Genomic DNA, 27119 nt, shown 5'->3' on the forward strand with positions numbered 1-27119 from the left:
CAGCAAGAAAGCTTTGGAGGAAAGAATTTAGGTCAGGAGGATACATCAGTTTTGTTGCTGTATTTTCAAAAGCTGGCTTCATGTTTCCTAATTACTATCTCTGTCAGCAACTTGATAAACTCATCTAGCATATTTTCAGAAGGGGTACTTCCTGATAAATAAAAGTTTTCAATGCAGTGTTTTGGGCCTTTAGGATCAAACGACAGACAACTAAGTAGCAGGATAGGGCTTTATTGAATATGCTCCGCTTTGCCCTTCTGATGAGAAGCAAAAGACCTGAGTGCTAAACAGCTATTTTAAAAGCCACAGAGAAATAAAGCAACAAGAGTACGTGAGGAACTGCATCTGATTTTCAGCATATCTAAATATATCAATGGTGGAAAGTTCTATGTACAACAGAAAACGCTTCTCTAAATTGTAAACATATTGTGAAGCAGTTTTCACATTGATGTATAAAGACTAAAGAGATGGACACTGAGTAGGACGATGGGTTTGTTAGTTGGATTCTGATTGCATGTTCTTGAGAGAACTGTTTGCCAATCCAGACCACCTGACCCCAGTAATGTTCCTTAATAATTTATGGCTGATTCAAAGTATGTAAGAACAGAGGAAAGCAAGCAAGAAAAAAGAAAGGGTGACTGAGTATGAATGAAATCTTGCAATTTACCCTTGTCTAGCAGTTTGTTGTTCTCACCCTCATTCATTATATTTCATCTTGATTCTAGTTGATAAACACTTCAGGCCTTGCACAATATCTAAACTTTATTCTGAGAAGTGCATAGTAAACCAGAGCCCAGAATAAATAACTCAGAGTCTTCCCAATATCTCCCTGCATAATGGTGGTATTGGGATCTGTTGAGCTTCCCAAGTAGATAAGGCAGCAGATTGCAACATGTGTATGGGAGTGTGTGTGTGTGGTGGAGGGGGAGGGTTGCCAACAGTCAATGGTTTTTTTAAATAGCTTGGAATGAGTAATTTGTCATTCTCCATAACACATTCAGTGCCCTAATCAGGAAATGTGTTTTGTGAGCTTTATGTCTAAATATTGTTTTTGTTCATATCTTGCATTCTGACTTTCAGATCTGGCAATGTGTTCCAATGTGTTCTAAAATATTGCAGTTGTGGCTCAGAAGGGTAAAAATATTACTGAAAAGTTTCATATTCATTAGATCAAACAATTGAATCTTCCTAATTAATGTGCATAATACTACATAGCTTCTGATTCTCTATATTTTGGGTGTTTCAGGTATGAACACAAGCAGGAGTGAGACAGTGAAAGAGCCTCCACTGAAGCCCTCTAGAAGATCCATGCCATGCTTAGCACAGAGCCAAACACATCCTCATTGTCTGAGCAAGCATTCTTCATTTCTTCAGTCAAACAGGATCCAGCCGCAGTCTCGGCCTCTAAGTGCAGGGACGTCAACAGCTACAGTCAATGTAGTGTCAGAACGGAGTGAGTAGTTGCCCTTTATTTACTCCACCTTCCTTCAAATATATGGTTTTTCCTAAACTCTGATGTGCTTGGGTTTGTTATCCTTATTTTGGTGAAAATGGTGAAATCATAATAAAACCAAAACTTATTATTATTACTAGAGCTACTTATAGAATGTGATAAAATTTAAAAAAAAACCTACTTACAGATTACACAATACTTAGATGAATCATTGTAGTATCTGTTTGCTGCTGTATAACTTATTTAATATTTAAAGGATGCCTGAAAAGTATTCCATTAAGAAGATCTTAGAAAAATAGAGGTTATGCTCCTTGGTCATGAGTTATGGTTTTTTACAATACATACTAAGATTGTGTGCAATCCTGACCCCAGTGAAGGTAATGGTGAAGTTCTCATGAACTTCAGTTTGCCCTGGATTTTACCCATTGTACTTATGGGATGTAATCTAAATATATAAATATATACCTGTATCTCGGAATGAATGCAAAATGCACCAAATTAGAATTGTTATGACCTTTGACAATGGCAAACCTGTAAATAGGGAAGGAAACAGATATCTTAGGCTGTATACCCAAAACTGGCTGTACATAGACAGATCCCCCCAAAAGAGCATTGGGGACCTCCACAAAGGCATAGGGGATGGATAGATAGATAGATAGATAGATAGATAGATAGATAGATAGATAGATAGATAGATAGATAGATAGATAGATAGATAGATAGATAGATAGATAACAGGACTGGGGTCTTGGCCTTTATCTGCATATATTGTTTTTTGTCATTTCCAGAATCATTACATCTAGATACTGATAACTGATAGAGATTTAAGAGTATAATAGAAAAATGCATGTATATATTCCCAAACTGATGCAGATTTATCTGAGCATAGACTATGTTTTGCAAATGATGGTGCTTGTATATACTACATTGGGAACTTCCAAGTTCACACTTGGCCTGCTTGCCAGCTGCTTTTAAATGTAGGTTTATATGTGACTTTGGTGTTCTCCTATAATTCCTCTCCTTCCTTGTTGTTTATTCCCCTAAAACACTTGAGAGCTTATTCTATTCTTTAGTTCTTGTTTGTGATGGGAGTTTAAAATCATTCTTTCTTTTTTTTTTTCCAAATCCAACTTGGCAAAAATCTATACATTTACGTAGAAATTCTTCAATTAGCAACATAAGTCACAGCCAGTGCATATCACTGTTACATGGTTATCTGCCTTTTCAAGGAGAGATGGATTCTACTTGTGACTGGTTCAGTTTGATAGCTAGAAGACCATCTGGTCCTATAAAGGCTTGTCACAGCCCAGTTGTGCTAGAGACTTGCAGGGAGAAGGTAGGTTTCTTCACCCACTGTAAGAGCATAGCTATTTGACTTGCAGGCAATCACCTCAATCTGGGGATTGAGAACTGTAGGGAACACATAATCTCTTGCAGGATTCCTGGGATCGGAACAAGGACCTAGCAGTGGCCCGTGAGAGGTAATGGAAAAGCCTATGCTGGAAACTACAGCCTACCTATTGCAGTATATTGCCTATATATTTGTTTAACCGGTAATGTCAGGTCTCAGGCAAGGGCCTGAACTAGATTCTAACATGGTATGCCCTCCTTGGACTGGGGAGACAGCCTAGGATTTTGCAAGTAACAGTGCCAGGCTTACATGAAATTCTAGAGTGACCAGTAAGTTTGGGAGAATAATTGCAACTATAATTCATTGAATAATTTACAGCAGTTGAACAATATTGAAAAATTTATCAGATAAAACATGGGCCAGCTTTTATTACCAAACTCTTTGAGCCATTCTCCTCCCAATGTGATAATAGTTGACTATTTTTAACACGAGTTTAGGCTTAAGCAGGAAAAGAATCACAAGTACTACTAATTCAATGATGCTCGACAAAGGGAGGAGGGGTTGCCTTGTATATTAAAAATGTACACACTTGGACGGAAGTGGAGATGAATGTAGGAGATAGCTGTGTAGAGAGTCTCTGGGTTAAGCTAAAAGGGGTAAAAAACGAGGGTGATATCATGCTAGGAGTCTACTACAGGCCACCTAGCCAGGTGGAAGAGGTGGATGAGGCCTTTTTTAAACAATTAACAAAACTATCCAAAGCCCAAGATTTGGTGGTGATGGGGGACTTCAACTATCCAGACATATGTTGGGAAACTAACACAGCGAGGCACAGGCTATCCAATAAGTTTCTGGACTGCATTGGAGACAACTTTCTGTTTCAGAAGGTTGAAAAAGCTACCAGAGGAGAAGCTGTTCTGGATTTGGTTTTAACAAATAGGGAGGAACTAGTTGAGAACTTGAAAGTGGAAGACAGTATAGGGGACAGTGATCACGAAATAATAGAGTTCATGATCTTAAGGAAAGGTAGAAGGGAGACCAGCACAATTGAGGTAATGGATTTCAGGAAGGCAGATTTTGATAAGCTCAGAGAACTTGTAGGTAAGGTCCCATGGGAAGCAAGACTGAAGGGAAAAACAACTGAGGAGAGTTGGAAGTATTTCAAAGGGACGTTGTTAAGGGCCCAAAAGCAAACAATTCCGCTGTGTAGGAAAGATAGAAAATATGGCAAAAGACCAGCTTGGCTTAACAAGGAGATCTTGCACGATCTCAAAATAAAAAAGGAGTCATATAAAAAATGGAAACTAGGACAACTAACAAAGGATGAATATAGGCAAGCAACACGGGAATGCAGGGGCAAGATTAGAAAGGCAAAGGCACAAAATGAGATCAAACTAGCTACAGGCATAAAGGAAAACAAGAAGACTTTTTATAAATACATTAAAAGCAAGAGGAAGACCAAGGACAGGGTAGGCCCACTGCTTAGTGAGGAGGGAGAAGCAGTAACAGGAAACTTGGAAATGGCGGAGATGCTCAATGACTTCTTTGTTTCGGTCTTCACCGAGAAGTCTGGAGGTGTGCCTAACGTAGTGAATACAAGCAGAGAGAGGGTAGGTTTAGAAGATAGGATTCACAAAGAACAAGTTAAAAGTCACTTAGGAAAGTTAGATGTTAGCAAGTCACCAGGTCCTGATGAAATGCATCCCAGGATACTCAAGGAGCTGATAGAGGAGGTATCTGAGCCTTTAGCTATGATCTTTGAAAAATCATGGCAGACAGGGGAGATTCCAGAAGACTGGAAAAGGGCAAATATTGTGCCCATCTATAAAAAGGGGAATAAGAACAACCCAGGAAACTACAGACCGGTCAGTTTAACGTCTGTCCCAGGGAAGATAATGGAGCAGGTAATTAAGGAAATCCTATGCAAACACTTGGAAGGTAATAAAGTGATAGGGAATAGCCAGCATGGGTTTGTGAAGAACAAGTCATGCCAAACTAATCTGATAGCTTTCTTTGATAAGATAACGAGCCTTGTGGATAAGGGAGAAGCGGTGGATGTCATATACCTAGACTTTAGTAAGGCATTTGATACGGTCTCGCATGATATTCTTATTGATAAACTAGGCAAATATAACTTAGATAGGGCCACGATAAGGTGGGTGCATAATTGGCTGGATAACCGTAGTCAGAGAGTTGTTGTTAACGGTTCTAAATCCTGCTGGAAAGGGATAACAAGTGGAGTTCCGCAAGGGTCTGTTTTGGGACCCGTACTGTTCAATATCTTCATCAATGATGTAGATATTGGGATAGACAGTACGCTTATTAAGTTTGCGGATGATACCAAACTGGGTGGGGTTGCGACTTCTTTGGAGGATAGGGACATAATTCAAAATGACCTTAGCAAGTTAGAGAAATGGTCAGAGGTAAACAGGATGAGGTTTAATAAAGAGAAATGCAAAGTGCTCCACTTAGGAAGGAACAATCAGTTCCATACATACAAGATGGGAAGCGACTGTCTAGGAAGGAGCATGGCAGAAAGGGATCTAGGGGTCATAGTGGACCACAAGTTGAATATGAGTCAACAGTGTGATGCTGTTGCCAAAAAAGCAAATATGATTCTAGGTTGTATCAACAGGTGTGTTGTAAGCAAAACTCGTGAAGTCATTCTGCCGCTCTACTCTGCACTAGTTAGGCCTCAGCTGGAGTACTGTGTCCAGTTCTGGGCGCCACATTTCAAGAAAGATGTGGAGAAATTGGAAAGGGTACAGAGAAGAGCGACAAGAATGATTAAAGGTCTAGAGAACATGACCTATGAAGCCAGGCTTCATGAACTGGGCTTGTTTAGTTTGGAAAAAAGAAGATTAAGGGGGGACATGATAGCGGTTTTCAAATATCTAAAAGGGTGTCACAAGGAGGAAGGAGAAAATTTGTTCCTCTTGGTTTCTGAGGACAGGACAAGGAGTAATGGGCTTAAAGTGCAGCAAGGGAGGTTTAGATTGGACATTAGGAAAAAATTCCTAACTGTCAGGGTGGTCAAATATTGGAATAAATTGCCAAGGGAGGTGGTGGAATCTTCCTCTCTGGAGATATTTAAGAACAGGTTAGATAGACATCTGTCAGGGATGGTGTAGGTGGAGCTTGGTCCTGCCTTGAGGGCGGGGGGCTGGACTCGATGACCTCTTGAGGTCCCTTCCAGTCCTATTATTCTATGATTCTATGATTCTATGAAAGTTTATCAGCATATTTAAAGCCTTATTTTGGCCATTTTGAGTGAATAGCTGCCAAACATTGTTTCTTAGTTGTTTGCAACACAAAAAGATTACATTTTTGGAATCTTACATTCATTTCAGCTAAGGTGATGGAGACCCTGGAAAACAACCTACTCAAGCTATCTAATACAGAATACAGTGATCCATTTTTAGGTGAGTTTATTTGTTATCTAGGCAGCAGTTATTTTTTTAAAAGATATTTTGTGTTTTAACTCTACAGTTGAAACCTCCATTCTTGAAGCTGAGCTTCTAAATTTTGTATCAAAAGTCAGGCTTTAATAAGTTAAAACAACATATGAAGTTTATTTTCAGAATTGTGTATAGACGTTTTTGTTCATTTAAATGTTCACGTATCCATGCTACAACTTCTGTTTGTAGCCAAAGTGCATTGACGCTTCCTCCTTTTATACATCCCAAAAGTATATATTAATTATAATATCAGAGGGAGTTGGAGTTGGAAATAGATACCAAACTTGCAAAAATAAAGTCTGCAAACTAACAGATTATATAACTCTGCAAAGAAACACAGACACATAGGTTATATGAAAATAAATGTTTTGTTTCACAGAAAATTTGAAAGGTTTTCAGTAAGAAGTAGCAAGATGTTGATTGTTCGTGGGAGATAATTGATTACATAGTTTTGTGTAGATCTCGAAATAATTGCAATTCCATAAAGCTTTCTATTCCTAACGTCCATCCTCTCTTCTGATGTTTTAAATGGACTCTCTTAATTTTTCTTTTGCCAATTTGGAAAGCATTTGCACGAAATTTTGAGAGAATAAGCAATAGAATTTAAGGTGTTATTTATATGTAGATATAGATATTCCCTTACTCTTATTAGATATTTTAAAATATTATGAAGATTATTTTCCTAAATATGAAAAACTTTTTTTCAATCACTGTAGTTTAGAATATAACTTCATGAGCTTTTACAATTTAAATTAGTTTCCTTCTTGCTATTTGGTTTTTTTCTTGTTCACATGAAATGATATTTTGTTTTATAATGGTTCATGAATGCTGCAGGGACTTTTTAAAAGGAAAGAATGATGCTTATATTCGAGAGAAAGCGGGCATTAAAATTATTGCAGTTTTGAGAATATATATCAGAAAATGGCTCTATTTGGGGCATATTTGTCCTAGTACTCATGTCACTTACATCTTTTTTGAAGATCAAAGAATATAAGGGAGAAGTCACTCCTAGACATATTTCAAAAGTAGCTATCTTATATAGGCAGTCCCCGGGTTACATGGATCCGACTTACATCGGATCCCTACTTACAAACGGGGTGAGGCAACCCCGCACTAGCTGCTTCCCCCCCAGCAGACCAGGGAGACGCGAAGCTAGCGGGTCCCTTCCCTCCCCTCAGCAGACCAGGGAGACACAGAGCAGCTTTTCTTATCAGACACCTCAGCTTGAGAATAAAGGACTGAAGGAAGTGAGGTGTGGGAGAATAAAACTGAGCTCTGGAGAAATGTTTGGCTAGAGTTTCCCCTACAATATGTACCAGTTCCAAATTACATACAAATTCAACTTAAGAACAAACCTACAGTCCCTATCTTGTACGTAACCCGGGGACTGCCTGTATGCTCCTATAAAATGAGAGTGTATACACACACACACACACACACACATTAATTGTGTGTAAAATATGCATGGATGTACACAACATAGCTAGCTGTGCACACAAATATCTGAACTGTGTGCACATGCAATTCCCTGTGAGAGCACAAATACATGTATTTGTGGTGGTAGCTTAAGCAACAATTATGGAAACTTCTGTTAGTCAACTCTGTATAATGACTAAAAAAATACCAGCATATCCTACAACAGACCAGTATTCATGCACACGCTTATTTTTTTATTTTCAGTTAGAGGTATTTTTATAATTCTCATAACTCAAATACTTCTGCATTGATTTCTCTTATTGCTCTGAATATATTATTTGGGAAGATAGGTGGGTTCTTTTGGAAATCAGAATGGGAGCGTGGGCTCATTGGTGTAGGTTGCCTCCTGGGTGTTTAGCTATCTAAATTGCCATCACTATATATTCCAAAATCATGATTTGGGCTGAGAAATTATGAGATTGACTTAAAATTCATGATTGGATTTTGTTTTAATAGTACATCCATGGGTTCTGCTGAGACCCCTGGGATGTGGCTACTTTTTGATTTGAAGTTAAAATAGATGGTGGCATTATCCCAATCCCACACACTTGTATTAAAATAAAATGTCACTTTCCGGCATGGCTGATCTAAGACCCTCTGTGCTCTTTCCTATATGAAGGATGAAATACTAGCACTTTTCACATTTGTTATATTGAGCTTAAACTTCACTGAAATGGATGAGAGTGCCAACGTGCACTAGGGTCCCCCCCCCCCCTTGCCCATTGTGTGCTACTTGATTTATGGATTGCTGTACACTCCACTCTCTAACCAGAATCTGCTCAGCTTCTTCCAAAGTTGGTTCTTATGGCTTGTCTATACATAATTTTGACTGTTTTTAATTTATTGCTTGAAATTTACTGAAATAGGCACCTTTGTACCAGTATAACTGCATCTGCCCTAGAGAGTTGCATGGATTTAACTGTATCTGTTTCTAAATAGATATGGATTAATTAGCGCAAAAATTTTGCGCAGCCCAACCCTTAGTGGAATGTATCAAGGGGCTTGATGGCTGTGGATTAAGTTATTGTTGTGATACTGCCCAACATCACAGGTGAGATGCTGTCTGCTCAGCACATTTGATCTGCAGAACTGCCTACGCACTCTGTGCTAAAATGTGCCTTCAGTTACATTGGAGTAAATCCAGAGTTACTCCATGGAATTGCTTTTGCTTTACAGCAATGTAACTGAGGATAGAATGTATTTGCTTTTCTCCAAGAAAGACGAAAGTGTTATAAATGGAGAATAAAATTTTGAAAAACCCCAGTGAAAATCATTTTAAAATGATCAAATCTGAAAGATCAGTTTCTATCAAAGGACACCTGAGAAATCCAAAGTGTGACTAAAAATAAAAACCAAAGGAAACAATTCAATTCATTCTGAAAAGCAGCAAGCAGAAGTATCTTCCTTTTGAAGTGTTGATCCTTAACCAGGTGAGGATGACAAAGCACTGTTAAATGCTATAGTCAGTGCTAGTACATTTTGATGTAGCTTGCATAATACATTTGATAAATGGTTTTCATTTCCTCAGTGAACCTCTTACATTTGCCCCATGAGAACTCTAAAGATGGGGGTGAATTAAGTGAGTGTGGTAAATTTTTAATTAGACAGCAGAGCATGGTAAATTTTTAATTTAGCAGCATTATTTTTTTAAGATGCATCCTTCTGCGTGGTGTTTTTCTTAGTTTGAATAGTAGCTATGAACAAATGAAGACATGAGAAAAGAATTAAGTTTCTGATCCCAAAGTGACTTGAAGTCAATGGAAAGACTTCTGTTGATTTCATTGGACTTTGGATAAGAACCTATATTTCTTGTAGGTATAGGGTACCTTCTGGTTGGCAGGATCATCCAGTACCTCATTTTCCAGTCTCTGTCTTGGCATTTTCCCTGAGTCCTCACAGTCAGTATACAGAGTGTGAGGATCCTTGCATTAATGGGGGAGATAGGAACTCACAGAGCATAAGCTCAAAAATCTGGCTAACTTCTCCATTCATCCTAGAGCTGTTTCTCATTCCTCATAGTGATAGAAATGTAGCCGTGTTAGTCTGGGGTAGCTGAAGCAAAATGCAGGACAATGTAGCACTTTAAAGACTAACAAGATGGTTTATTAGATGATGAGCTTTCGTGGGCCAGACCCACTTCCTCAGATCAGATAGTGGAAGAAAGTAGTCACAACCATATATACCAAAGGATACAATTTAAAAAATGAACAAATATGAAAAGGACAAATCACATTGCAGAACAGGAGGGGGATGCGGGGGGGGGGGAGGAAGGAAGGTAAGTGTCTGTAAATTGATGATATTAGAGGTAGGGAGAGTGGGATGTTTGTGAGTTAATGGTATTAGAGGTGATAATTGGGGAAACTCTTGGTAATGGGCGAGATAGTTCAAGTGTTTGTTGAGTCCTTTTTGGAAAGTGTCGAATTTTAACATGAATGACAGTTCAGAGGATTCCCTTTCAAGTGCAGATGTAAAAGGTCTTTGTAGCAGAATGCAGGTGGTTAAGTCATTGAGAGAGTGTCCTTTCTGGTTAAAATGGCAAGAAACTGTTTTTTCTTTGTGATCTTGTCTGATATCTGTTTTGTGGGCATTAATCCATTGGCGAAGTGTCTGAGATGTTTGTCCAATGTACATAGCAGACGGACACTTTCGGCACATGATAGCATAGATTATATTTCTGGATGCGCAGGAATATGTGTTCTTGATCTTATAACTCACTTGGTTAGGTCCAATAATGGTATCAGCAGAATGAATATGTGGACAAAGCTGGCAACGGGGTTTGTTGCAAGGGAAGGTACCAGGGTTGGTATTAGTGTGGTATGTCCTGTGGTGGTTGGTAAGAATCATCTTGAGGTTAGGTGGTTGTCTATAGGAGACTATGGGTCTGTCTCCCAGAGCCTCTTTGAGTATGGTATCCTGTTCCAGTATAGGCTGTAGTTTATTGATAATGTGTTGGACAGGTTTAAGTTGGGGGTTGTAGGTGATGACAAGTGGTGTTCTATTGTTGGTTTTCTTGGGTCTGTCTTGAAGTAGATGGTTTCTAGGTATTCGTCTGGCTCTTTCAATTTGCTTTTTTATTTCTCTGGGTGGGTAGTTGAGGTTTATAAATGCTTGGTAGAGATCCTGAAGCTTCTGGTCTCTGTCAGTGGGATTAGAGCAGATGCGGTTGTATCGAAGGGCTTGGCTATAGACGATGGATCGTGTGGTGTGTTCTGGATGGGAGCTGGAAGCATGTAGGTAACTGTATGAGTCGGTGGGTTTTCTGTAGAGAGTGGTGTCTAATTTTCCATTGTTGATTTGTACTGTGGTGTCCAGGAAGTGGATCTCTCGTGTAGAATGGTCCAGGCTGAGGTTGATGGTGGGGTGTAGGTTGTTGAAATCTCTGTGGAATATCTCCAGTGTTTCTTGGTCATGCGTCCAGATCATAAAGATGTCATCGATGTACCGTAGGTAGAGGAGGGGTGAAAGGGGATGGGAGTTGAGGAAACGTTGTTCTGGGTCATGTGCCGAAAGTGTCCGTCTGCTATGTACATTGGACAAACATCTCAGACACTTTGCCAAAGGATTAATGCCCACAAAACAGATATCAGACAAGATCACAAAGAAAAAACAGTTTCTTGCCATTTTAACCAGAAAGGACACTCTCTCAATGACTTAACCACCTGCATTCTGCTACAAAGACCTTTTACATCTGCACTTGAAAGGGAATCCTCTGAACTGTCATTCATGTTAAAATTCGACACTTTCCAAAAAGGACTCAACAAACACTTGAACTATCTCACCCATTACCAAGATAGTTTCCCCAATTATCACCTCTAATACCATTAACTCACAAACATCCCACTCTCCCTACCTCTAATATCATCAATTCACAGACACTTACCTTCCTTCCTTCCTTCCCCCCCCCCCCCCTGCATCCCCCTCCTGTTCTGCAATGTGATTTGTCCTTTTCATATTTGTTCATTTTTTTAATTGTATCCTTTGGTATATATGGTTGTGACTATTTTCTTCCACTATTTGATCTGAGGAAGTGGGTCTGGCCCACGAAAGCTCATCATCTAATAAACCATCTTGTTAGTCTTTAAAGTGCTGCATTGTCCTGCATTTTGCTTCATTCCTCATAGGCACTGTTTCTCCTGAGCCTGCTACTCATTCATTCTATTGGTGAAAAGTTCCTGGCTTTTGATTAGTCAGAGAATCTCTGAGGCCTTTCTTTCTGAAGAGAATGCTCACAGCTTAAGGACCAGTACTGCAGTTAACAAACACATAGGAAACTGACCAATGTTAAGGATTAAACTTGGGTACTCAAAATACTACCGTTTTTCACTAGAGCTATTGGTGTAAGTCATCTCCCATAAAGATATGCCCGAGAATAATCTTTTACTTTATATTAAGCTAGTTCCTCAGCTGGATTTGATTGGTATAGCTTTACTGACTTCATTAAGTGAATACAAATGTGACTTCAGCTGAGCTAACAGTGATTTCCACCAGCCAAGTATCTGGCCCATTTGTCTTGCATCCCAAAGTACCGTGCAAAGCAATGCAAAATTTAATGTAATGAAAATAAGCCATCTCCAATGAGCTGAGCCAACTAAATGTAGAAAGTTGTATTAACGAGAAATGTGTTTAGTTCTAGAACCATAGTAGAAATGTAGCCACTCTAATCTGTTGATTGAGTGTCAGCATATAATCAAGCATTACATCACCTTTTGCATTTCAGGCAAGGTGAGGAAATGCTTGATAAACCTGCTGGTAAAAAACATACTAATGCACAAAGATAAGTAAAATAGTCAATCTGGGAGTTAAGCAAGGAAGGTTTGTACATAGGCACAGTCCTATAAAGGAAAATGTCTTCAGTTTTAATGATAATGGAAGTTAGGTAATTAAAGGGAAACTTTTTAGGAATTATAATTGTGACTCTGCTAGAAACTGATCTTTTGGGGATTTCTACTAGAGACTTTTAGCTCTAAAAGCAAGATGCTGACAATTGAAGTAATATTGAATTTCCATAAATAGTCCCCCAAAATCCTATTCTGAACCTGTCTAGTATTTAGATAGCTGTAGTTACAGAAGAGTCTCAATTTTCCTACCTTCGCTTATCCGACATTCCATTTTACTGCCGTGCCACCCGCCATCACGTGCTGCCCACCGACATGATGATTTGACAAATAAGAATGCAGCGTGTACAACAGCTGATCACAATCAGCGCCGCACATCCACACCATGCACATGAGTGCAGTCGTGCTTTTGTTTGATGTTTATTTTTTGTTACGATTAGTAATATATTGAGTTTATACATATTTATACCCATATTTTTATTAATTTTCCATATTATCCAACATTTCCATCCTCCAGTCCCATTTAGGTCGGATAATCGAGACTCTACTGTATTGCATAACATGTTTTATACTTTCTAATGGGCTGATACTGGCAAAAATAACGTTAATTACCTTGTTTTAATAAGCTTCTTCCCATTGCTCTAAAACGGTCATATTCATGAGTAAAGTTTGTGTTACTTATGTAGCTGGCAACAGAGTTTTGTGTTTATTTTGTTCTGTTCTCAGTACTAAACCACTTCTACTCCTATTTTGCCCTTCATATACAAACATTGCTTTCAGCTATAACCACCGCATGACAAATGTTTTCTTCTGTTGCACGTTGTAGAGCAAAGAGAACTGAATAAGATATCCAGACTCCCAACCACACAGAAAAGGAAAAACAGTAACTGCACTGCACTGTCTGTTTCCCCTAGGAACTCTTCTGTGGTTGAGACTCTGTGTTTGAAGACATAAGGATAGTGGCAGGACTAGGATACTGCAGAGCAAGGACACATCTGATACTTGTTACACTTTCTTCATCAGTCTATCTCGCAGATGTACTGAACACTGGCATTAATGCTGCCTGCTTGCTTTTTTTCCTCTTTGAAAGATTGAATGTGCACTCTTTCAAAGATTCAGCCAGATTTATGAAGGTATTCAGACATCTATAGCTGTAGATATGTGTCTAGTGGGATTTTCAAAAGCACCTTGGCAAGTAACCTGCTTAGATGCTACTAATGTATCTGCATCTGTTGGCATACAAATGCCTTTGCAAATTTAGCTGAGTCTGATTGCTTATCTAAAAGTAAGTTTTGCCGCTCTTGCTTTTCTCAAGTAACACTTTAATCAATAATCACTTTGAGAATCCATAGAGTAAGGTTTCATCTACACTGATACTTTTGCTATTAAATCTCTTGTCACTCAGGTGTGTAAAAAAATAAATAAATAAAATAAACAAAACAAAAAAAAGCCACCACACCCCAAATGACACCGTTTTTAGTGATGAAAAGTGACAATGTGGATATCACTCAGTTAGTGAGAGCCAAGGTCCCGCGATGAAGCTACCATCTCTTGTTGGGAGTGGTTTCATTTTGTTGCTGGGAGAGCTCTTTCCTGTTGATAAAGTGTTACCACACAGTACAGCTGGTAGTGAGTCACGAGTGACAGTGTAGACATAGCCTAAGATTCTATACAACATGAGTAAGGGTTGCAGAAATCTGCTTCATAAATTGATAGTTGTATCAGTACAAAGCTGAATGCCTACTGAATTGAGTGAGTGGAATATGCAGTGGAACAGTAACTTAGCTATTTTATCACCCAACAACATCACCATTTGCAGTACTGTTGGATAAATACAACTCAAAAGTCTCTGAATTTGCTTTAGCTGTCCTCTTCTTCCCTTAGCCCCCAGCTGTGACCATAATTCGTGGATTTTGAAGAGATCAAGATTTATTTTCACGCAGAATGCATATAATCATATATTCACAGACGCAGGGCACATTTGAAACACTCTTTCCAGGTATTTGTGCAAGTAGTGGTATATTTTATGGGCCACTACTTGACATAGCAGAGTGCCCTCAATAGACTCTCCAAAAAAGGTAATTAAATGAGTAACACAAAGAATCTGACCTCAATATTTTGGTAACTAGAACCAGATAGCTGCACATGGTTACTCTGTGTCAATGAAAATGAGAAGACCAATATATAAAGGGCACTTGCTGTATTTTGTATGGGCTTGGGACATTGTTTAACATCTCTTACCAGTATCTGACTGCATTCTTCTCACCTAAGATCATGATTGAATCCATCTTTATTTTTGTCAGTGGAATCAAAGGAAAATTACATTTTAAACTCTGCACTTGATGTGTTTGTGGGCAATAATCTTATAGTAGACCATTCCCCTCCCCAGGAAGAGTACTTGGTCAAAGCTTTTGTCTTAAAGAAAGAAAAAGATGCAAAACCTTCTAAAATTCCTTAAACCTCTTTATTTTGTACCAATACCTAAACTCTTAGTTTCTCACTAAGAAATTCAAATCCACAATGGCTTCCTTCAGATTCTCTGTGTGATTATATTCTTGATTCATCCACTCTTACTCATGTTGTTGAGAAGTGCCTTACTCTGGCAAGTCCCATTAAAGTAATCTGAAAGGGTGGTAGAAACATCGCAATAAGAGTTTTATGCTCATTTACTCAAGGAACGCAAATAATACCATGTGACAATTGTGACTAGTGGCAACTAACCAACATAGCTCAAAGTTCGAATACTGAGTATTAAATAGTGTCAGAATTGTTTGTGACCAATCTAGAGAGTAAAAATTTCACCAAAAATTGTTTTAATAAAAAGTAATCTTTTAAAGAAACAATATCATTTGGTGTAGATGCGTGGCCAGAGTTGGCACCAGAGCTGATTGCAGGGATGATTATGATGGAGAAGTCGATTGTGCCCGCGAAAGCTCATGATACCATCTACATGTTTTGTTCGTCTTTTAGGTGCTACTAGACTGTTCGTTGTGTTTTACGTTTTTCTTGTTACAGACTAACTCGGCTACCCCTCTGAAGCTCAATAATACACCTGATCAGGAACAGCGGCTACATTTAATTATTTATTTACTATAGTTTGATTCTCTCTGGACTGGCAACATCCATAATCCAGCATGATTTTAGTTAGCCAGAACTGTTTATCATGGATATGGTCAAGTTTCCCACGGTCCCATAAAGCTTATTCAACAGCCACTAGTCCTGGCTCTCAGTGTAATATGCTGTTATTTAGCTCTGATTTACCTCTAAGGGTGTGTCTAGACTACAGGGTTTTGTCGACAAAAGTGGACTTTTCTCAACAAAACTATACCTGCGTCTACACTACCGTCATGTTCTGTCAACAGTAAGTCGACAGAACACGGCAGTTTTGTCGATGGCGATAAACCTCATTCTACGAGGAATAAGGCCTTTTTTTGACATGTCAGAGTTATGTCAAAAAAAGGCGCTATAGCAACCTGCCCGTTCCCCTTCAGTCTCCATCCCTTCCCGTGCAGTCTGGGGCTACTTCAAAAATTTCTGAAGTGGCCTCTGAAAAAAAATTATTGCCCACCGCTCTCTAGAGCAATGCCTGGAACTCCTTTAAATGGCTTTCTTTATTGAGTATAGAAAGCAAGGCCACATACATATCAGGTGTTCTTCGATTATTTTCACATGTCCACTCAATGTAGGTATCTGTGTTCTCCACGTTCACCAGTACCGGAAGATTTTCCTTAGCAGTATCTGGCTCCAGTGCTCCCATGCATATGCCATGCTCTATAGGTTGCTGCCATACCCCCTCCACACACAGTGAGGAGCTGAATGATTTCAGTTGTCATCAATGTCAGTTGAGGGTGATGAGCACCTTAGAGAATTTAGCTCTATTTGCATGTTTGTCTCCGAATCCTAAGTTGTTGTTACCTAAACCTTCCAATTCATAGCTGTTCACTTACCTTGTCCATCTTCTAACAGTATTCTTACCCCCAATTTATTTATGTTGCTGTTTATTATTTGTCACTTTTAAATACTGCCTCCCCCATCACGGTTTGAGGTCTCTTCTCGTCTATGTCTTGTGATGGGTTTTAATATGGCCTGTTGGTTACTATTCATTTGGATTTTTTTCATTTAGGGTTATTAGTGTTACACTGTCACCTGACACACAGGATGAAAGGTTCTATATAAATAAAGATACAATGTTATAGTAAAAATCACTTGGAGAAATCTAGAAAATCATGGTCTTAATTAAATAGCATGGCCATGTGACTTTAATGAATTATTACTGCAAATCGATTTCACTTTATAGCTGGATCTGGGTAACTGAGTGCTCACTATGTGTCACTGTGATGTTAATTAAATTAACAAACAATTCTCCATTAAACTGCTAATTAATGTACCTCAGCATGTATAAGCTGCATAAAATAACTCAGGCTATTTTTTCTATAAGATTTACCATGCAGAACTCAAGTACTTGCTGCGATTCTGAGCAAACAAAATTCAAGATTATGGTTCTGATAGCATTAATTACTTGGTGCATATTTAAGATTTCACATTATTGGGATGAAAGTTGTTCCCAATTACCCTAAATTTTCACATCAACATGTGAAAGCTAAGATGAGAACTTGGCTCAGTGTGTGTAGATGTATCTTTGTCTTAAAATAAACATATATGCAATATGACTGAATTGCAGTTGCATTAGGAAAAATATCCTCCTTCTCCTTTTCTTTGGAAAAAAAAATCACAACTAGCCTTTCCTGCCATATATGATTATAACAGTGTGGTCAAACCAGGTACTGAACGTAGGTCTCCTGAATCTCAGGTCAGTGACTTATCTACAAAACTATCTTTCTAACATTCAAACTGGACGTGCAACATGCGCTTGACTTGTCCCAAATGGATGTACAGTTTAAATTGGAGGTAATCAGAAAAGCTCTAGAAAAGGACTGTCAGTTTTGTTGCCCTTTCCCCTTTCCTGCTTCGGCTACACTTACGAAAGAAAGGCACATGGGTGTTCATATTTTAGCCCTTCAGGGCAAGGGCCCTCTTTTGGTCTGTGTTACAGTGCCTAACACAATAGGTCCCTGCTCTCATCTGGGCCTCTAAGTGCTACCATACTACAAATTATAGGAATTATCAATTCTTATGTTGTACTTGACATGTTTCAAGTGTTGTACAAACATTAATGCTCACAATATCTCTGTGGTTATGTAGGATAAGCATGTTCCCTGTTTAGTGATTGGGAAGGGGGAGGCAAGGCTATCCAGCAAACCACTGCTGCAGCTAATATTAGAACTCCATCTCTGGCTCCCACCTCTCATTTAATGCTTCTAGAGAACCTGCAAAGAAAGAAGGCATGTTAGGCTATGCGGTAGGCCCTCTGTTGTCCGAAACTATCTTATGATTATGAAGATATAGAAGATTTACCTGGCTACTCAATTTTTATTTTTTTGGAAAATTAAAATGAAAATGTACATAAGAACAGACATACTGGGTCCATACAGCCCAGTACCCTGTCTGCCAACAGTGGCCAATACCAGATTCCTCAGAGGGAGGGGACCCAACAGGTAATCCTCACGTGCTCCCTCCCCTGTCACCCACCTCTGGAGAAACCGAGACTAGGGACACCATTCCTACTCATCCTGACTAATAGCCATTGATGGACCTAACCTCCATGAATCTATCTAGCTCTTTTTTGAGCCCTGTTAAAGTCCTCGCCCTCACCACATGCTTCATGTAAATCAATATGCTTGTGTGGGACTGTGGGGGTGTGTCTAGACTACAGAGTTTTGTCGACAAAAGTGGACTTTTGTCAACAAAACTATACCTGCGTCTACACTACCGCTGAGTTCTGTTGACATAACATCGACAGAACTCAGCAGTTTTGTTGACGCTGGTAAACCTCATTTTACGAGGCATAACGCCTTCTGTCGACAGAGTTTCTGTCGACAGAAGGTGTTATTGCATGTAAACTGTCCTTTGCGTCTACACTACCATGTCGACAAAGCAGCTTGCTTTGTCGACAGAACTGAATGTAGTGTAGACGCTCTTTGTCGACAGAAGTTTTGTCGACAGTATCTGTCGACAAAACTTCTGTCGACAAAAGCCTGTAGTCTAGACATACCCTGGATGAGGGATTCAGTACGCAAGCTGCCGTGGGGAGAGGCATCTCTCAGTCCATCTCTCTCTCACTGCAGCAGCTTAGGGCCAGGTGAGAAGCACCTCTCCATGGCTGCTGCATCTCTGGTGGACACAACCGGGGAGGGGTACATGTCCCTGACTGACGCAAGTCCAGGTTCCTCTGCCTCTCCACACTCCCCAGCCACAGACAGGAATGCAGCAAACTGTAAACTTTCTCCTCTCTCCCTGATGAAGGGAAACTGCCAGCAATATCCCCATATGGGTGTGTGTGGGGGGGGGAGCTTCAGGCCCCCTGCCTTCCATAAAGGGGGGTTGGGAGACCAGGGCGGGGGCACTTCTGGATGGGAGATGCACCCTAGCCAGCCTCTTTCATCTGCCTGGTGATTCTGTCTCTTTTCTGTATGGTTTTATGAGAAGCAATCCCATTCCACTTTCCTGGCACAACCAAACCCTGACCTTGCTTTAAGTTATGATTAAAGGAAGCTGTACACCAAATATGGTGGTCCCAGCTTTTACCATTTAGGAGTTCTTGAATGGACAGACGGACGCACAGACAAACTGTCTCAAATATATGGTAAATTTACTAGATAACCATAATTGGTATACATTTAAAGCCAGATCTGTGAGGTGCAACATGCCAAATATCTTCAGTTCCCATTGACTACAGCTGAGAGACCTAAAATAAAATGAAGGAAAAATAACACATTACCTCTTTCCACCATCTGTAAAATGAGCAATAGAGTTGGGAATAAAATTCAGATCTTCTGACTTTCATGAGGCCACACTGTATGTGGGTTGTACACCAAATTGGCAGTGTAAAGACCAAACTATTGCAGAGTTATATAAAAGCACAATAGCCTCTGATAGTGTTTTTAGCTGTTTGAAAAAAACAGTGTTTTTCACTCGAATAACTTCAATGCTGTAGAATAAATGTTATGTAAACTCAACTAAACCAAAAAGCTTCACCTCTAAACTGAGAGCAAACATGATAAAATTTCAGATCAAAAGGAAGAGGGGAATATGATAATCCACAAATGTGGGTGCTTCAAGGTAATATTTTTATATCCACTCTAGCAATAATACAAATGAGCCCATCTGTGTTGCTTTGTTTTCCATCAGATATAGGAAAGGACAAAGACACTTATACAGATGATTCAGAACATGGGAATTATGATTCTCGCACAGATCAGTCACTGCTTATTCAAAACACGCTTACCAGACAGAAACCAGAACCTCGGACTAAGTCATCTTTGAAGGTAATGGACCGCTGAACTTATTAAGTTACATGAATTGTCATAATGTGCTTAAATGCTGAAAAAAAATATTATAGGTTTACCTTATAGCAAATGTTAAAATTGGATTTTAAAAGAAATATAGTGTTCTCCATAGAATTAAGGGCAACATTGTGATAGCAAACAATAAAGGCAAAAGTGAGCATAAGCAATACAAATAAAGCCAGAACTGTTCTTGACAGAGCATACAATCCCCAAAAGATGGAGTGCAAGAATATCTCGAAGAATTTGGCCTTGTCTAAACTACCAAGTTTTGTTGCCAAAAATTGCCTTGTGGAGATAAAACAGTGAGAGTGTGCACACTGTGATGCTGCAATGCCACTTACGTCAGGGAAAATGCCAAGTTTTAGTGACAAATATTCCATCACACACAAGATTTTTTCTTCTTTTTCCTCCCTTTTATTGTTGACAGAGCCAGTGTAGACACTGCTGTTTTGTCCTCAGAACTAGCTTCTGACACTATCCCATAATGGTCACTCTGCTCAGAGTTTTGAAGTCTGCTGCCCTGCGGGCCTGTGCCTCTCCGTTTTCAAAGCTCTGGGAAGTATCTGGCAGCTGAATGTTCTGCTCCATTTGTGGAACAAATAGCTCTTGTTCTGCTCTGCACTAGGAACACAGCAGCAAGCAGACTGCTGATGCAGGGAGAGGGGCACACACACTGTTCTGCTTTGGCATTTCTCAGCATGGAGAACTCACAGAGCTACTCATGATGCCGCTTCCTACAACTGAGAAGGCTCTGAAAAAACCTGAAAGGAAACCCAAGACATTCAGCAATTGGCTCTATCTTCCCACAACACTACACTGCACTGTGGAATATATACCCACAATGCATTGCTCACACTGATGATGGTGCCCTTGATGTAGACATGATCTGTTGACAGAGGCAGCAAGTGTGAATAACCACTGGCAACTTTGGTTTTTTTTTTCACTTTTTGGAGATGACGTAAGTTTTGTTGAAATACTTGGTAGTGTAGACAAGACCTTTGATTCAAGCATCCCTATGGAAAGAGAAGTAAAAGACTTCTATATCATGATAAGCATGACCTACAGTAACACTAGCAGAAATTCCCTGTAGAAATAAGGACACAAGTACACAATTAACAAATAAATAAATAAATTACAAAGGTCTAAGATTGTGTCTTAGTGACCCTCAAAAATAAGACCCAGCTATTGTCTAAAAATTTGAAGACTGGAATAATCTATTGGATTAAGGACATATTAACCACAATGTATAGCAAAGTAGTAGTCTGTTGGTTGTGTTTCAATGAATTAATAATGGATGTGTTCAGAAGCTTAATTGCAGTAAAAGTCAAGAGTTTTGTAAATACACACTCTCCCACTCAGATGTATAAGTCTTCTGATTTAGTACATCTTCATGAGGTGTGGTAACAGTATTAAATGAAACACACACTTTGCATAGGATTCTAATGCCATTATTCTTCACCTTACTGCTCAAGACATAGAATACAGATCATATAGAAAACAAACATCCTTACCACAAGTAGTCCTGTGGAATCTTAGAGACTAACCAAAATATATAGAATAGCTTTTGTGGGTAAAATGCACTTCATCAGCTGAATTGGAGTGGAAATAACAGAAACTAAAAGATGCATATTTATAACAGCAGAAGAAGTATTGTCAATTGTAGGACCCATGACAGGTGGTACTTCTGCCGTTATATATATATCTTGGTTTCTGTTATTTCCACTCCAATTAATCTGATGAAGTAGATATTACCTACAAAAGCTCATGATTCTATAAATTTTGGTTAGTCTACAGGGAAGATTGAAGCTGCCATTGTCAATCTTCCAGCATTCAAATGAATAGGTCTTGTTAAGACAGCTAAATCAAACTGAGAGGGACACTCTGGTTGATGCCAGTAGTCCTGCTTCCATGAGGAGTAAGGAAAGTTGAAGGAAGAGTGTTTTCCCTTCAACTTCCTGCAGTGGGGATGGTGCCAAAAGTTGAGTTAAGGTACTTTGATTTCAGCTACACAATTAATGAAGTTGTGTAGCTTAATTTGACCATGTCCTGTAGAGTAGACATTCGCTAAGGTGCCAGAGATTTGTTGTTCTAAAGTTACAGACTAATCCCTTTGAGATTCTTACCACAGTGTGCCTCCCTCTGGCTTACCCTTCACTTGAAAGTCCTTTGGGAACCATGTGAAGTCAAATAGACACAGGGCTCCCTTTGCATCAAACTTCAGCAGCATTCATTTGCTTGAACTAATGAAAATGGCCAAAGATCCCTAAGGGAGAGATCACAACCTGCCCTTGCATGTTTTGCTTCAGTGTCCCAATCTGTAAAACAGATGTAATGTTTTCCTACCTCCACACAGGTGTTAAAATGTTTCTTGTATTACTGTTTGTCAAGCACTATTATATCTCTGATATAATATATCTCTGATATTTGGTGCAAATTAGGTTACAAATTCTAAACATGGATATGAATAGTCCTATCCATTTAGTTAATCATAGGCTATAACATCATTAAAAGGGCAATATTGTATGAAAATGTTTGTGACCTATTGCTACTGGAGTTGTTACCTTAAAACAACTAGCTTTTGTATTCAATACTTATTGATGCACTTCTGTGAATGATTTATTGTTATATCTCAAACTATTATAGAATGAACAATTGGTTGTTTCCTGCTTATGCCTAGATGGCATAGGTTCAGACATAACAGTGTTTAACGAAAAGGAGGACAGCTTAGACTTGCTTAAATTGAGTATCTCATGTGACTGTTTTTATTGCCTATTATATTAATAAGACTTCTGCGTAGATTTCTGTGGCTAAAAATGACTTAGCTTTGTGGTCAAATATATAGTATCTACATAGTATATTTTTATTACTAGAATTCTACAAAATTCTGTGAACAGTTACAGGCTTATCTTTTTGCAAGTATGTTTGAAAATTCCACCTACATAGGTTTGGAGGGCAAACAGTCTGCCTGGGTTTGAACCTTGTCCAGTGGTCCAGTGTCAAGTTTGTAATGAAGCACAACCCATACATAGTTTCATATTATGTGCCATTTCCATGTGAACATTTTGCTTCTTTATTTAAATTAATATTTATTTTTAAAATTTCTTTTCCCTTCTGTTTTCTCTTGTCACTTAATGGAAGGTTTATACTTATTAGGGCCACAGTAAAGAAAATTCAGCTGTGTATTCATTAGTCCAGAGTTTTAGGGGCTGAAACTCTTCTTGTTGATAGTAGGTGAGTGTAAGGAATAGGAACAAAATAGAATGAATTAAAATGAAAGGAGGGGGATGGAGACATTCAGCAGTGAGTAAGACTTTATAAGGAATCAAACTTCTGCCAAAGTGCAGGTATGCATGATCAAAATGAATGGAATGGATTAGTCAAAATGCAACCATGAAAAGGATGAGATCAACAGCTGTAATAGTAAGTAACTCAGAATTAGAAGAGTGTCAACCCTTCTTAATTTTGAATGTTTTTAAAATGGGTCTATCATTTATTCAGTTTAGGAAAATGATCTTGTAGATCTATTCCAGCAATCTCTCAAAAGACAAGTCAGTGGGAAAACAAATGTTGACCAAGCAAGGGAAGTTAAATAATTTCCAGAAAGCATGACGTCCTCCTCTACATACTCTTGACTAAAGGTTAAAAAGGAGACTGGTAATACTTTCAACACAAAATCCAGGAATACATTAGCAAAGAAAATTGCATCATCATAGCTTGAAAAGTTTCAAAAAAGTTTAAGTATGTTATTCCCTATGGTATGAGTAATCAGTAATCTGCAACATTCTAGGGTTTTGGCTTCAAATGTTTGTTTTTGGAAAGCTTCAAGTGGAGAGTCATGAGATGCTCATTGATGCCGACAAGGACTTCAGACAGATAGGCTCTTTGTCAGTTTGTTTGTGATGGCAAATCCTACTCCGTGAATTTGTTTTTCTTCCTTTGGGGTTCTTTACCAGAAAAAGTTGTACCCTCCACCTACAGTGCCACTTACTGTAAGTGGTCTAAGTGCCACTACATGGCACAGTGAGCCAAACTAGGTCTGTGGGTTACATTTACATGCAAGAACTAAGATTTTCACACAGATTTTTATTCAGTTCCTGTCCCTTTTGTTCTACCATGGTCTACGTATTTGGGCAAATCCTGACCTGTTGAAGTCAGTTATAGTGTTATTGTTATTTGAACCAGGATTTCTCACACCGGTCCTTAGTTGCCTCATCTACTAAGGAAAAATACTAAGTCTGTAGCCCAAGCAGTTGTGGTGATTATTTATTCAGTATTCTAGGTGGAGATGGCAATTCACAAAGGGATAGAATATATGGCTCAGGAGCAGGATAGTGGTATGCTAGGTTACTTTGTTTAATTTTTAAAAATGGGCATTCCAGATAGACAATGGTTTATCACTTTGCTGTGTTTATTATTCACTGTACATCACTAGACCAGAAAAACTAGATGGATCTGAGTTCCTGCTCCCTCAGAAATATCATAAAAAGATTTATGGTTTTATTAGCCACCCACATACCCTATTATTTATTTTTCTTGTACATTCATCGAGAAATTGCAAGACATTTATGTAAATCTTATTTTAATATGTAGCTTCATTAGTGGAAAAAGTCCATCAAGATGATTTTTCTTGAGTGTAATAAGCTATCACACCAAATTCACAAGCTGTCCTCCTAGGGATGGAAATTCACCGTTGGTTCCGAATATCATTGTTGTTACATGAAAGAGATTTTTCAGAATTATGTCTTAGAAGACTGGCCTTCCTTTGGTGGGTGCAATTTACACATTTTGTTGCTGCAAATCAGTTGCAGATATGAAGCTGCGTGTTCATACCAGATTGCAGGAACAGGTCAAGTGGTTACATTTTGGAGTTGTTTTGGTTTTGGTTTAGTTTTTGAATCCAAGGACTATATGTGACGGATTGCTCCCCCCCCCCTCCCCCATGCTTTATGAAAGAGACTTATGGATACAGATATGCCTACCTCAAAGGTGTTTTGGACAAATTATCTCATGTAACCCATCAATCTTCATGTCACAATCTGCTAGATCAGTTTATCTTATTTTGCTGTATGTATCATTCTTGTAGGTAAAGTTAGATATATGGAGTATAGGATGCTTGACAGTTTTAAATGTGCAAATGAAAGTTATCAAGAGTATTTCCAATGCTGGAACACCTCAATGTCAGGGCACTCATATGTAAACACCATCTTCTATTCTTTAAGTCTCAGCTGTGGTTGGTCTTAGGAAGTCACAAGACCTCCCTAACTAGTAGGAACTGGCCAGGTAACTTCCCCATGTAACAGGGAATCCATAAAACAAAGGGAAGCTTAGCATGTTTTTTATCTTTGTCTGGGGCACTTCCAAGAAAGTGAAACAGAGTCCCCAGGGAGAGAGAGCTTCCCTGGTTTGAAGGCTTAGCTAGAACAGGAACAGTTTTAGGGTGAGTTTTTAATAAGTTTGTGCTGAGGTTTTAAGTTTGTAATCTACTTTGCTCTGCCTGTTCTCACTTATTACCATTTAAATCCTACTGCTTGAACTTAACAAAATCACTTTTATTTACTATCAAGCCCAGTGAAAATAATTGTTACCTGGGGGAGCAATCAGTGTGTACATCCTCCTTTCATTGCTAAAGGAGGCTTACCTAAATAATTCATTTGGGGTTCTGGTCCCATTTGGGAAGTAGTATTCTTGGAAGCTAGGCCCAAAACTGCATCATCCTTGGACCTGAAGAGGTTCAGTGTTGGTACGGCTTCTTGGGAGGCAGTGGTCTTGGCTGGGGAAGACCAGGGAGCTGGCCCAGCAGGACAGAGTGGTGAGAACCCTCAGAGACCAGGAAGGTGAGTGGCAGTGGCCTTGTCAGGTCTTCTGTGATCACAGCCCGTCACACTATATTTCTCAGTATTTGTGACACCCACTCCCTTAAATTCCTTGTAAATGAGCAATTTATAGTCACAATCCATCAACTCAGCAACCCAGAGACTGCTCTCTTCTTGAACAGTGCCACAAAGTGGGTAAGAAAGAGGTAAGACCATCACCTGACATCCTGCTCTTTCTGCTCCCTTGCCCTTGCCTCCAAAATGAGCTGGGTGCAGAGGCAGGTTGGGGGCTAGGAGGGAAACAGGTTCTCTCTTGAAGAGTAATCTAGGTTCTTTTGGTCAGTACAGCCAGCTCATGGCTATTCTTAAAGGGACAATCTAGCTGTCCATATGCTATATAGATGATATAGTAACACTTTCAATGGTGTTTTCATTTGTGTATACTATATAGTTATTGATTAAATTACTAGGAAATAAAAATACTTTCTCTAATAACTTAGTGTCATCCATGTCAGACTACATTTATGTCACATTATTAACAGATATTTATATAAAAATGGTGGATAAGCTTGTAATAATGTGCAGATATTGTTGAAACAACACCTATGAGCAAACAGATTTTACGGTTACATAAAGGTGAAAGGCTCCTATAACTTCTGAACAATAGTATACTTTTTCATACTGTACATTAAAATAAACTTTAACATAGCAGATGTTACTAAAATCCATCTAGTGAAACAATCAAAAGAGGCTCAGACTCATTTCACGGAAAACTTTTTTCATGCCTAACGATTCATTAAATATTACTTATAAGTTAGCAATAAGTGGTGAGCCCTTTAATGCAGACTTCAGTGCAAAACCTCAGTGTCCACGGTCTTCGCTTAACTGATTATCTCTGTTCTCACTATGTTTGAAAACCGTGCCAAGCAAATTTATGACGCCTCAAATGGTTCTTTTTCATTAATCCCTATGGAGTAAATCAAACCGCAAGGAATCAGACCACAACAGTGTCTTAAATTACAGCAAAGCAAGCAGGCCGGCATTTAAAGTCTCAAGCAAAGGGAGGATACAGGAACCACAGAGGGGAAGTTCCTTTTGTTACTCTGAAGGAGGCTTTTAAACAGAGGCTTTGGTTAAGGTGTCCTACTTTGTCTTGAATGCTTCGAAATGTGTTTGGATGCTGAACTCTAATTTTGGTGTACAAACGAGAAGGTACTTTTTATGAACATTTCATGTTGCAATTTAGTAAATGGGTATGTTCTGACTAAGGGAAAAATGTTTAATTGCTTTGGATTCATAAAAGCATGATGTTACTGGAAAATACTAT

The 27119-nt window shown here is 38.9% G+C and overlaps 2 protein-coding genes across 12 annotated transcripts in view; one reads left to right on the forward strand and one right to left on the reverse strand.

Moving 5' to 3' along the window:
* The window catches only part of ANO3 (anoctamin 3), a 380410-nt gene that overhangs the window by 231565 nt on the left and 121726 nt on the right, over positions 1-27119 (forward strand). For 8 of the 11 annotated variants that reach the window (XM_075927761.1, XM_075927756.1, XM_025185005.2 and 5 more), the window contains 3 exons: positions 1247-1453; positions 6155-6226; positions 19822-19958. In XM_075927761.1, the coding sequence (XP_075783876.1) occupies positions 1247-1453; positions 6155-6226; positions 19822-19958 (416 nt within the window). Of the gene's footprint in view, positions 1-1246; positions 1454-2890; positions 2935-6154; positions 6227-19821; positions 19959-21670; positions 27005-27119 lie in introns of those variants that run through there. The other 3 variants (XM_075927764.1, XM_075927758.1, XM_075927765.1) reach the window with 3 other exon arrangements.
* The window catches only part of MUC15 (mucin 15, cell surface associated), a 107595-nt gene that overhangs the window by 4238 nt on the left and 76238 nt on the right, over positions 1-27119 (reverse strand). The window lies entirely within an intron of this gene.

The sequence above is a fragment of the Pelodiscus sinensis genome, chromosome 4, assembly GCF_049634645.1.
Source record: "Pelodiscus sinensis isolate JC-2024 chromosome 4, ASM4963464v1, whole genome shotgun sequence".
Taxonomy (NCBI): Eukaryota; Metazoa; Chordata; order Testudines; family Trionychidae; genus Pelodiscus; species Pelodiscus sinensis.